We start from the raw sequence: 12043 nt of genomic DNA on the forward strand, positions 1-12043 counted from the left end.
CAAAAAGGCGGCCGTATGGAAGACAACAAGAGAGAAGCTGAGTGAACGAGTGGGAAGTATGGGATTCTAGGAGACGGGAGAGCTCTCCACAGGCAAACAGGAGGTCCCGGGGCCTAAGGAGCAGCCCCCGACCTGTGGTCGCCGGACAAAGTGCCCCGAGGAGACCAGAGGTAGACAGGCGTCCAGTGTGGAAACAGAGGGCCCAGACCAACGTCAACAGCAGACGGGACAAGGAGTCCTGCGCTGCAACACGTGAGGCTGAGCCACGTGACACGGCGCCTCGGACCTCGGGAGGACATTGAAGCTACCGTAATATGAGAAGGTGGAAAAAGCCATTGTGGATGTGCTAGGTTTCACACGCTGTCATCTCACCACCCCTTTCTCTGGAAAGGGCTGAGGGCATTCTGCTCCAAGCAACAAAAAAGTAAAGAGGAAAACTTAGAGTGTGGGGAACAGCAGGCCCCACAGGACAGAGAGGAGGTCCCGCAGGACACAGAACAGAACCCCCCGCACCCCCCCCACACACACACAGAATAGACAGGAGATGCCACAGAACAGAGAAGTTGCAGGAGGGATCCCACAGGACGTCCCACAGGACAGAGGACACGAGCAGGGCAGCCCTTTCAACTTGGGGTGTCCTGAGTTAGCCACGCTCTGGCTGCTACCACCAGGGATCTGGTGAGCTGGCTCCCCAGTGTGCACTTGCCTTGCCCTGGACGTGCTGACACTGCCCCAGCCCTGCAGCCTGGACTAGCTGGGCCATCATGGTTCCCCGCCTCGTCCCCCGCCGGCCCATGACTGGGAGCTGGTTGGTCGTGGGGAGACCAGGGAGGGGAGAGCACAGTGTCCACAGCCCACCATGCCTGCTGGCCATCCTGAGGGCCCCTGGCGGTGGCACTCCTGCCCCCGACTGCCCCGAGGTGACGTGACAACTCAAGGATGCAGACGCTCCTCCAGGTCCCCACCTTGCCCTACGCTTCTGGCCGCACGGGCTTCTGTCTTCATGCTTATTCACGCACAGAAATAGTAGTTGATAAAATAAAAAGGATTTTACTTAAAATTATGTACAGTCATGTACCATATAGCTACGTTTTGGTCAGTGACGGACCACATATATGATGGTGGTCGCACACGGTTACAACGGAGCTGAAAAATCCTGTTGCCTAGTGACATCGCAGCCGTGGTCACGTCTTAGCTCACCGCACTCCTCACGTGTTTGCGGTGACACAAACCTGCTGTGCTGCCAGTCGCATAAAGGAACAGCACATACAGTGGCGTGCAGTGCGCGCAGCTTGACGATGGCAGTACACGACTGCGTTACTGGCGTGTGTGTTCACTGTGCTTTTTATCCTAACTACAGAGCACTCTCCACCGAGAGAAGTTTGCTGTGACGCCCTGTGCGGGTTATGCCAGCAGCAGCCTCACCGTCTCGTGAGCGCGTCCTTTTCTCCTGTGCTGGGTTTAGTCCCGCCATGTTTTGTGCGGTGACGCGCTGCACAGGCCTGTAGCTCAGGTGTGCAGTGGGCTGGGCCGTCAGGTGTGTGTACGTGCCAGTGATGTTTGCACAACGACAAAATCACCTGACCATGCGTTTGTCAGAACGTGTCCCTTCTGTTAAGCGGCACATAACTGTACATGCTTTTGAAAAGCACTTGTAGGCACATATATGGTGAAAAATCTGTGTTGTAACATACTGTTAACACTGCTTATTTCAGGGGTCAGAGTTTTAAAATATTTTTCTTTTTTGACTCCTCTGACTGGAGCACTGACCCGGCCGCCTCCCCCACGGCCCCTGACCTGATCGCCTCCCTCCTGAAGTGTCCTCAGCTCCCGTAGGGTCTCCAGCTCCTGCAGACACCTGTTGGAGGTGAGGACCAGCCTGTGCACCTCTTCGTCCACTTGGTTATACAACCGGGAGGCAGCTTCAATGGAGTCTCTGGAAAGAGAAGGCAGCTGTCAGCTGTTGCGTCATGATCACTGGTCTGTTCCCAGGCTGTCCCCTAGGAACATGCTGTTGGTGACAACCTAGTTAAAAAATACAACTGTACTTTTTGGGTTCTTCACATCTGACAGAAATGGGGCGACAATGAAGCCCATGGTCAGCAAAGAAACCTGCCCGTAACAGTGACACCCGCCGGCCACAGGTGTCAGAAGTGACGCAGCACTCCAGGACAGAGGGACCTCTTACTGCTGAGTCCCACTGTGGTGAGTTCTGACTTCCACTCGAGCACTCGAGGACTCGGCTAGTTTTTCCTTCGAGTCCTCGAAGGAGACGAGCTCTGGTCCAGCCCAGCATGTCCACCAGAGGGGTGGGGGGCGGGGGCCTTGGAGCCGCTGCCTGTGCCCGAGACAGGCTTCGCTCACCACAGCACAGCCCCGGTGTGACACTCACCTGCCATCCTCGCTGGTTCCATGCTCCTCCCTCCTCAGCCGCGCCAGCACAGTGCCACCGTCCAGGCGCAGGGTGACCAGCAGCGGGTCCTCCAGGACGCGTGTCATCAGGGCCTTGTGTTGTCTGATTAACTCTGCGACCTCCTGTGGGGGTGAGAGGACAGTGCCCAGAACCCTCCTCCAGGCGTGCCCTCCAGGTCTAACGCTGAGCAGGAATGATAGGTGTGATCAGACCCTGCAGTCACCAGGAGGGGTGTCCACACCTGACACGAGGTCCTAGGGGAGGGGAGGTAGTGGACTTTCAGATGCTTCAGCCCAGAGAGGGGAGTCTGAGGTTGAAACTCGAGAGCAGGAACAGAGGAAAGCTAAAAACTCGGCAGCGGGAGAACCAGTGTTTGGACACCGCACACCCTGGGCACCCACAGGCGTCTCCATGCTGTCGCAGTCCCGCCAGCCAGTCTGTCTCTGTATTGTATGAACTGCTCACTCCTGGCATCACTCACACCTCGTGGGCACAGCATCAAACTTGGCTGTCTGTCTCTCTTCTAGGCTGGGGTTTTTTTCGTCATGAGGGGGAGGAAGTGCTCCTTTGGAAGTCGCGTGTGTGCCAACTGGAAGGGATTTATAAGCCACAGGGCTTTGGGAATCTCTGCTAGGGAAGAGGCGCAACCAAGTATTTATTTTTAAGTCTTGGCTAAACCCGTATGTTCCCACCTACCTGTCAAAATAAAATGCTGAGGGCCAGCCAAGTGGCTCAGTTGGTTAAGAGTTGGCTTAAGAGCACAAGCTCTGAACAACAGGGTTGCTGGTTCGATTCCCACATGGGCCAGTGACACTGCGCTGGAGCTGAGCTGTCGCTGAGCTGCCAACAGGTGGCAGGATGGCCCAGCTGGTGAGAGCATGTTCTCCTAACAAGACTGCCTGTTCGATGCTGGGCTACGCCCACCCGCAACTAAGACTGAACTCGGCACCTTGAGCTGAGCTGCCGCCCAGATGGCTCAGTGGATAGAGCGCTCCTAAAAAACAAGGTTGCCGGTTCGACTCCCACATGGGATGGTGGCTACGCCCGCCCGCAACTAAGATTGAACACAGCACCTTGAGCTTAGAGGCCACGAGCTGCTGACAGGAAGCCAGATGGCAACTGGCGCCCTCTACAACGAAGACTGAAGAACAACAACTTGGCTGGTCCCCTTCCCCAATTCCCCAACACTGTTCCCCTCCCCCAATTACCCAATAAAATCTTTAAAAAATAAATAAATAAAATGCTGAGGACCCACCTGAGCTGTGCTGAGGGGCCTGTGGGCGTTCAGGGAGTGGACGGAAGTTTGGAGGAAACCAATGGCATGCTGGCAGTTTGCGGTGAAGGTCTCCAGTTTCTGTCAAGAGGACGACATGATAAAGACACACTGTTAGATGCCGACGTGAGCAGCTGTGAGTCCCCACATGTAAACCGGTCTCAGGCAGTCAGCCTGTCTGCCGTGGTGTCACCCAGGGGCCTCAGAATGTCTGCAGAAGCACCACCCTACCCGCCTCAGGCTGGGTTTCAGGGGCACTCTCAAGCCTGGGCAGCGCGGTTATCAGAAACAGACTGCAAATGGTGGCTGTGAATGGCATGAGGCTCGGGGTGGGGATGCCCTTCAGACTGGAGTAGAAATGTCCATAAGGAGTCCCAGGTGACAGTGGCACTTGCCGCTGCTGTGAGCGACCCCTTACCCTGCGGAGGCAGATCCAGTCACTGTGGCTGTAGCGGAAGGAGCCTTCGAGCTCTGCAGTCAGCTGGGAGCTGTCGACAAGCTTGTGCAGGGCCTTCAGGGAACCCACCACCTCACACTGCCAAGGACAGGGCAAGACTGCTGTAACGGCTCGTTCCGGGAACTGCCGCTGCTGGCTTCAGCTGTGCTGCCTCGCTGGTGGCATTAGTGGACTGTGTGTGGTTGGACACAGGAATGAGGTGAGAAGAAGTGACAGGAGAGGGCAGCAAAGAGAAATGAAGGAAAGGCCCCAATTAAGGAAAGACAAAAAAATGGGGTACACTGGGAACGAAGCCAGGGCTGGACGATCGGGGAGAAGGGAAAAGAGGCACGACCCCTGGTACGGTGGAGTCAGCCCTTCTCAGACAAAACCGTAAACTCGAGCAAAGTGTGACAACCCCCATGTGAAGGCTCTGCAGGGGGAGCAAAGCCGGGCTTCCTGTGAAGGCAACTGAAACGGAGGAAGGGACCCGCGTGGCGTGAGCATCTGTTTTTCTGGCTTTGGCTTGAAGGCAGGCTGCCGACTGACTGGAGTGGCTGAAGCTGAGAGGAAACGGGCATCTCTCAGGCCTGAAGAACCAGCGGACAGAGCCAGGGTGGCAAGTGAAGCTCAAGTCCCACAGGGAGAAAACAGGGAAGGGAGCTCCTGGTGTGACCTTGGAGGCCATGCCACGTGCGCACCAGGAGGACTCTGAGCAGCTGGAGGCAAAAGAACTGAACTGGACCCACGCAGGGGAGGGTTCGCTGTGAGTCTCAACATGCTGAATTCATGCTGAAACATCACTGTGAAGCTTATCACAGAACCCAGAGTCTCGAAAGCAGGATATTCACAACGTCCATAAGACAATCCAGAATTACGTGACACATAAAGAATCAGGAAAATACGACGCGTTCTCCAGGGAAAAGACAATCAACAGAGGTGAACCCGGACAGAGAAGACGCGGAAGTTGGACTGATTAGACAAGCATTTTAAAACAGCTACTGTAACTGTGCTCGATGATGTAAAGGAAAAATGTTTGCCATTAATGAGAGGACAGGAAATCTCAGCAGAGATATAAAAATGTATTTAAAACCCACTGGAAATTTTATAGCTAAGAAACACAATATGTGAACTAAAAAATTCACTGAATGGGCTTAAGAGGTGAACGGAAATGAACGTATGGAGTCAGTGACTTTGAAGATAGAGCAACAGAAACAATCTGATCTGAGAAAGGAAAAGGAAAAGTATTTTAAAAAAAATATTCTCAAAGACCAATGAGATGATGTCAATATGTGTAAGTGAAATCCTAGAAAGAAATAAAGAGGCAGAGAAAAACATCTCAGGAAATAATGACTGGAAACTTTCTAAATTTGGTGATAGATGTAAATTTTAAAATTCAAGTTCAGCAATACCTAACAGGATAGATTATGAAGAAACCATGCCTAGTCGCATTACAGATTTGCTGAGAAGGAAGAGGAATCTGGAAAGCAGTCAGAGAAACATGCTGCATTTCCTACAGGTGTACAATCACTTTAACTACTGTGAACTTTTCATCAGAAACTATGGAGGCAACAACAGAACAACATCTTTGAAGAGCTGGGAAAACACACACGCGTACACACACACACACACACATACACACACACACACAGACACACACACAGTCGAGCCAGAACTCTACATGCAGCAAAAATGTACTGAATGAAGACAAAGTAAAGACACTTTCAGATTAAAGAGAAAGGGAAGGAAAGAGCAACTGGTGTGGAGACAGACCAGACCTCCGGCGTTCTGACCTCTCGCTGCACGCTCCTGCCAGAACGGAGGGTCAGAGACAGGGCTCCAGGCTCCTTTGTGGGTGAGACCAGAACGTCCATAAACTCTTTCCACGTTCCACCTCCTCTGGCGCCCTGACACTCAGTTCTGGGCATACGCAGAGCCACCCCTGATGCTGAGGGTTGGCTATTACCTGAATCACTGGGTCCTTGTCAGGCCTGAGTGCTGATTCTTTATCCACCAAGAGCAAAACACTGTGAATGGCGGGGGGAGATGTGCTCTGAAAAAAGTGGGAAAGGGATATTAGTTGTCTTTCTAATTCCTAACGTCATTAATGGAAGTGTCTGATTCTGACTGGAGCTACTTCCCAAAGTAACTAGAATAGGTACAATACAGTGGCCTTTACTCTGAATGTAAATTCTTGCCCTTAAGAATTTTAAATGTAATCAGGTATTTTGGTTGTAATGTAGTATAATGAAATACAGCCTTTTTAGTGCGCAGTTCTCTAGATTTCGGTATAACTTGTAGTCATGTCACCATCACCACAATCAAGATATAAGACAGTTGGGCACCCTCCCAAATTTCCTCATGCTCCTTCGTAGTCAAATCCCCAGCCCCTGGCAGCCACTGCTCTCTTTCTGTCTTGACAAACGTGCCTCCCAGACACGGTGTGAACGGACTCCGTGCTGGCAGCCCTCACGCAGCATGGAGCCTCTGAAAGTCATCCACGGTGTGAAGGTCAGTTCACCCCTCTTCACCCTGACTGGATTCCGCTGCATGCACGTGCCTGTGTGTCACCTGCTCACCCGTCGAAGGACACGGGTTGCTTCAGGATTCTGGCAATCATAATTAAAGCCACTATAAACACTGTGTGAATGTAAGTTTTCATTTCTCTAGGGTGAATATCCAGCAGTGGGAAAGGTGGGTCCTAGAAGTGCATTTAGCTTCTGCAGAAACAGCCAATCTGCATTCCGACTGGCTGCTCCGTTTCGCACATCCAGCAGTGATCCCACACACTTGGACTGTCACATCTCTGTGTGATCTCATCTTGGCTTTAAGGTGCATTTCTCCAATGACTAAATGATGTTGAACATATTTTCATGTGCTTATTTGCCATTCATGCATCTTCTTTGGTGAAGTGTGTTCAAATCTCCTGCCCATATTTTATCGGGTTGTTTCTTATTATTGAGGTTTGGGTTTTTTTTAAATTTTATTGGGGAACAGCCATGGTCATTGGTTACACATTGCTTTTATGCTATAATTAAGTGACTTCTCATGTATGACATTTCATAAATATCTGCTAAATGAATAAACCAGAGGAAAACCCAAAGGAAAAACCCACTCTTGTTTTCCTATTATTGAGCCGTATTCTACTCCCCTCACTCAGTTTAGCTAAAGTGTTGAGTTATCATGCATTAAACATATTGTTCTGCAAACTGTTTTATATTTCTCATATATTCCTATTTGAGTGAATTTTTACTATTAGGATTTGTTCTGTTGCAAAGAAAATTAGTATTAATTCTCAGATACGTGAGAAGAGAGTTCATGCTTTATGACAATTACCCATATTAGTGTGTAATAGTTATGTGTTGTGGGTGGGTTAAGGATGAGCAAATTCTTAGGATTTTCTTCCACAAAAGGGAAGAAAAATTATTTCGTTTTCAAAATGGAAAGCTTATTATTACACTTGACCTTTAATAATGGAATGAATTTAAGGATAGCTACTTCAGGTATTTATGAAATGGAGTTACATATTTTTGCTCTCTATGAAGCAATATGACTACTTTTGTATATTGCTCAGAAATGGAATTGAAAATGGAAACACGACCCTCACATTTCAGCTCCTGTGAATTCCTCTCACTTGGACCAGAGTTCTTGCTGCCGCTCCCACAGCCGGGGCAGCCAGGTGGGGCCTGTGCCAGGTCATGGGCCTCAGGCAGTCAGGGTGCTGCTCTGTGGCATTGTCACACAGAAATGGACTTCCCTGCATAAACCAGTGGGAAGCTCCTCAGATGATTCGCCTAACATAACAAGTTAAAGTTCCCGGCTTGTCCCTTGGGGATGTGCGGTGGGGCGGGACCATCTTGCTTGGGGCTTAGTGTCCCCTGTGAGACTGGCCTGGCACAGGATTTAAGGGGAGTCTGAACAAAAAGAAAGGTTAGGGAAGGCTGTTCTTACAGGAAAACGGTAAATGGTCCTGGGTTGACTGTCCACTCAGGTGGTGAACAGCTCCAAGCCACTGGTGGGCCTGCCTGGGCCTCACCCACGGCTGGAAGCGCTGCTGCTGGGCCTGTGGACTTCCCATGAAGGGCTCACTCCTTTCGAGGCTGGGCACTTCATTTCTGAGTTTTCATTGGATGACAAAGGGTCAAAAGTCGCAGCAGCCCTCTGGCTTCAGTGTCCGGCTGGTCAAGCTGGCCTTGCTCTGTTCCTGATCCCACACACGACATGCACATAACAGCACGGCGAGAACCACAGGCGGCTCAAGCTGGTACCGGCAACATCTCACAGCCAACACCCAGACCCCAGCATAGCGCTCAGCACACACGGGCCCTGTGGACACACGTCTGAGGCAGGCTGACGTTCTCAGGCATCCTTCTGGTTTGGGCCCAGTTCCAGGGACTCCCCAGTTTCCTCTGAATTTTACTCATGACCTGGAATCCAGGATGGGGTCTCCCTGGAGGGGACCATGAACCTGCCAGACAACCTCCCTTGAAACCATCCCAGAGGCCTCTCAGAAGTCCAGGGCCCTCATCCCCACAGTGGGCGGCGGCTGCCCCTGCAAGCCCCCTGCACTGATTTAGTCAGATGTTTGACAGGCACACGCTAGGAGGGGAAGGGGTCAGTGCCATTCCCGCTAAGACAGAACATGAGGCCGGAACGCCTGCACAGGCTGATGCTGGGTGGGGCTCTGCCACAAAGGTTTGCAGTGATGGCCAGGGGATGGGACACTCCCTCCAAGAGGGCTCTGTGCTCACAGCCCACACGGCCTGCGATGTTCAGGTGTCTAGGACGGGAGTGACCACAACTCACCTGCAGAGCTGTCAGGGCCTGGGAGAGGGCAGGGGCAGCTGGACTCTCGCGTGCGTCCACCAGGATGACCAGCCCCAGGTCCTGCACCTCCTTCCTGGAGAGAGACATGTTGTTAACTGCTGCAGGTTAACTTCTGCCTCTGCAGGCTGACTTCTCCATCTCCCCACATCTCCGAGATGCCCTCACCACATCCTCCTGGCTCTAGAGCTCGGGGGTCTTGACTTTATACACATCACCTCCCGCTCCCCAACTACCCTCTCCACTGGAACCCAGCTGCACATCAGCTGGAGGCAGGCCGTCAGGCCTCAGCGTGACGGACCGGTGGAGTCCGACCACACCTCCAGGCAAGGGGACCTGCCGAAGGCTCACACTGTGGCCGACCACCACTCTAGCCTGTCCGTCCGCGGCACGCTGAGGTCAGTGTGGTCTTCTGGCCCAGGGGGCCTTNGGTTTGATCTGCACAGGATAAGGTTTCACTGTTAGACGTCTGAGGAGTCCGGGTGTAAGACTGGAGGACAGGGGGAGGCGTGGGACGCAGCCCAGGGCTGGAGGGGCTCCTTGCTGCGGCCATAGCTCCTCGTCCTGCCACTAGTACTGTGTGCCCCTCGGACGCATCGCAGGAACCACGCAGCAGTGAGGGCTCAGGTTTGTAACTATGTTCACTGTTTGGAAAAGGAAATGAAGATCCTTGAAAAACAGACCCAGAACTCTCAGTTTTGAAACTTGTCACTATGCTAAACATACCCCAGGAATATTATTCAGGCTGGTGGTGCCTGGACACCGATGGTGGCCCTGCCTGCACCCTCACCGTGTGACGAGTCCAGGCTCTTATTTCAGAGACAAATCCTTGTGGCGACCTCACTTGGTTCACGTGAACATGGCGGGGGGAACGCTTCATTTTCATGACCAATGCCAGGGACCCTGGGTGTTGATGCCAAGTAGACGGGCTTATTACTAAACACACAACCATCGGCTGCGTCTGCGACCACGAGGATCAGACTTAATGATCCTGGATGGCGGGCGGAGGACAGAGGTCGGGGCACACTGTGCACACAGTCATGCGGAAAGACGTCACGGTGAGATTTTCACAAGCAAGCCCTGGCGAGCCCATAGCTGCCGGTGGGGGGCCAGGAAGCCACTCTGGCTTCGTGAAAAAGAGAAATTCTAGTTGGTTTGAATATTTAAGGTGAACAAAGTCTTATGATGGAATATATCCGTCGCTCTGTAACCTTTAAATCATGAGCAAAGTCAAAGGACAAATTACAAACCAGAGAAAATATTTGTGACATAACCAAGGGTTAGTAGGCATGATATAGTGAAACTATTACAAACAGCAGAGAAACTTGCCAAGTGCAAAAAAATAAGCAACTTATTAGAGAATAAATAAAAATAACCTATAATGTATGAAAAGAAGTTCAACTGCGGCTTAAAAGCCCAGACACAAACATGGGTGACACAATGAACCTCACCATCAGGTGGGGAAGCCCTTCTCCAAGGCGGCTGACTGGGGCCACGCAGCAAATGTGTGGAAACCTCAGAAACACAAGCTCGGACCCAGCCCTCCTGAGCCGGGGAATTTGTCCAGAGTGAACGGTCACAAAGTGTGGAAGAGGTAGCATAGTGACATTCACAACAGTTAAAGCAGGCAGAGCCCGGCTGGCAGGACGTGTCCCTGCAGACACAGGAGGCCAACAGCCCCGCACACAGCAGGTCCCAGGCAGCCGAGTGCAGCCGAGCTCACTCCTATAAAACCCTATTTCTTTTCTAATTCTCCCATAGTGTTCATGCATTTCTCAGGTTAAAACACATTAAACTTTATTTGTAGGATGGTCCCACTTTTAGGTTGAAGTGTATCTAGTTTTAGGTGATGAAGGCAGGTTAAGACACATCCACTTTTGCTCCCTCCTGAAACTGCTAATGCTTCATCAGCAAACCCCTGTAAGGCACGGGGTGGGAGGGCCCAGTGGGGGGTGCTGAGCAGGCAGCGAGGCCAGGCAGAGGCAGGGTGGGCACCGACCGCCAAGAAGGGGCGTGCAGAAAACAAACAAACGCCAGGGAAATGACAGACAGAGCAGAAGCAAAAACACTCAGATGGACAAAGAAGATAAAGGTGAGGAAATCACACTGAAAGTAGAACAAAAAGGCGGCCGTATGGAAGACAACAAGAGAGAAGCTGAGTGAACGAGTGGGAAGTATGGGATTCTAGGAGACGGGAGAGCTCTCCACAGGCAAACAGGAGGTCCCGGGGCCTAAGGAGCAGCCCCCGACCTGTGGTCGCCGGACAAAGTGCCCCGAGGAGACCAGAGGTAGACAGGCGTCCAGTGTGGAAACAGAGGGCCCAGACCAACGTCAACAGCAGACGGGACAAGGAGTCCTGCGCTGCAACACGTGAGGCTGAGCCACGTGACACGGCGCCTCGGACCTCGGGAGGACATTGAAGCTACCGTAATATGAGAAGGTAGAAAAAGCCATTGTGGATGTGCTAGGTTTCACACGCTGTCATCCCACCACCTCTTTCTCTGGAAAGGGCTGAGGGCATTCTGCTCCAAGCAACAAAAAAGGAAAGAGGAAAACTTAAGAGTGTGGGGAACAGCAGGCCCCACAGGACAGAGAGGAGGTCCCGCAGGACACAGAACAGAACCCCCCGCACCCCCCCCACACACACACAGAATAGACAGGAGATGCCACAGAACAGAGAAGTTGCAGGAGGGATCCCACAGGACGTCCCACAGGACAGAGGACACGAGCAGGGCAGCCCTTTCAACTTGGGGTGTCCTGAGTTAGCCACGCTCTGGCTGCTACCACCAGGGATCTGGTGAGCTGGCTCCCCAGTGTGCACTTGCCTTGCCCTGGACGTGCTGACACTGCCCCAGCCCTGCAGCCTGGACTAGCTGGGCCATCATGGTTCCCCGCCTCGTCCCCCGCCGGCCCATGACTGGGAGCTGGTTGGTCGTGGGGAGACCAGGGAGGGGAGAGCACAGTGTCCACAGCCCACCATGCCTGCTGGCCATCCTGAGGGCCCCTGGCGGTGGCACTCCTGCCCCCGACTGCCCCGAGGTGACGTGACAACTCAAGGATGCAGACGCTCCTCCAGGTCCCCACCTTGCCCTACGCT

General features: G+C 52.5%; 1 protein-coding gene across 1 annotated transcript in view; it reads right to left on the minus strand.

The window, feature by feature from the left end:
• The window catches only part of PLEKHG4B (pleckstrin homology and RhoGEF domain containing G4B), an 81928-nt gene that overhangs the window by 13908 nt on the left and 55977 nt on the right, over positions 1 to 12043 (minus strand). The window contains exons 7-13 of the mRNA XM_019624356.1: positions 8929 to 9022; positions 6089 to 6175; positions 4105 to 4221; positions 3669 to 3767; positions 2393 to 2535; positions 1798 to 1936; positions 1426 to 1502 (exon numbers count right to left, since the gene is read on the minus strand). Coding sequence (XP_019479901.1) covers positions 1426 to 1502; positions 1798 to 1936; positions 2393 to 2535; positions 3669 to 3767; positions 4105 to 4221; positions 6089 to 6175; positions 8929 to 9022 — 756 coding nt within the window. The remainder of the gene's footprint in view (positions 1 to 1425; positions 1503 to 1797; positions 1937 to 2392; positions 2536 to 3668; positions 3768 to 4104; positions 4222 to 6088; positions 6176 to 8928; positions 9023 to 12043) is intronic.

Source organism: Hipposideros armiger, unplaced genomic scaffold (genome assembly GCF_001890085.2).
Source record: "Hipposideros armiger isolate ML-2016 unplaced genomic scaffold, ASM189008v1 scaffold_585, whole genome shotgun sequence".
Taxonomy (NCBI): domain Eukaryota; kingdom Metazoa; phylum Chordata; class Mammalia; order Chiroptera; family Hipposideridae; genus Hipposideros; species Hipposideros armiger.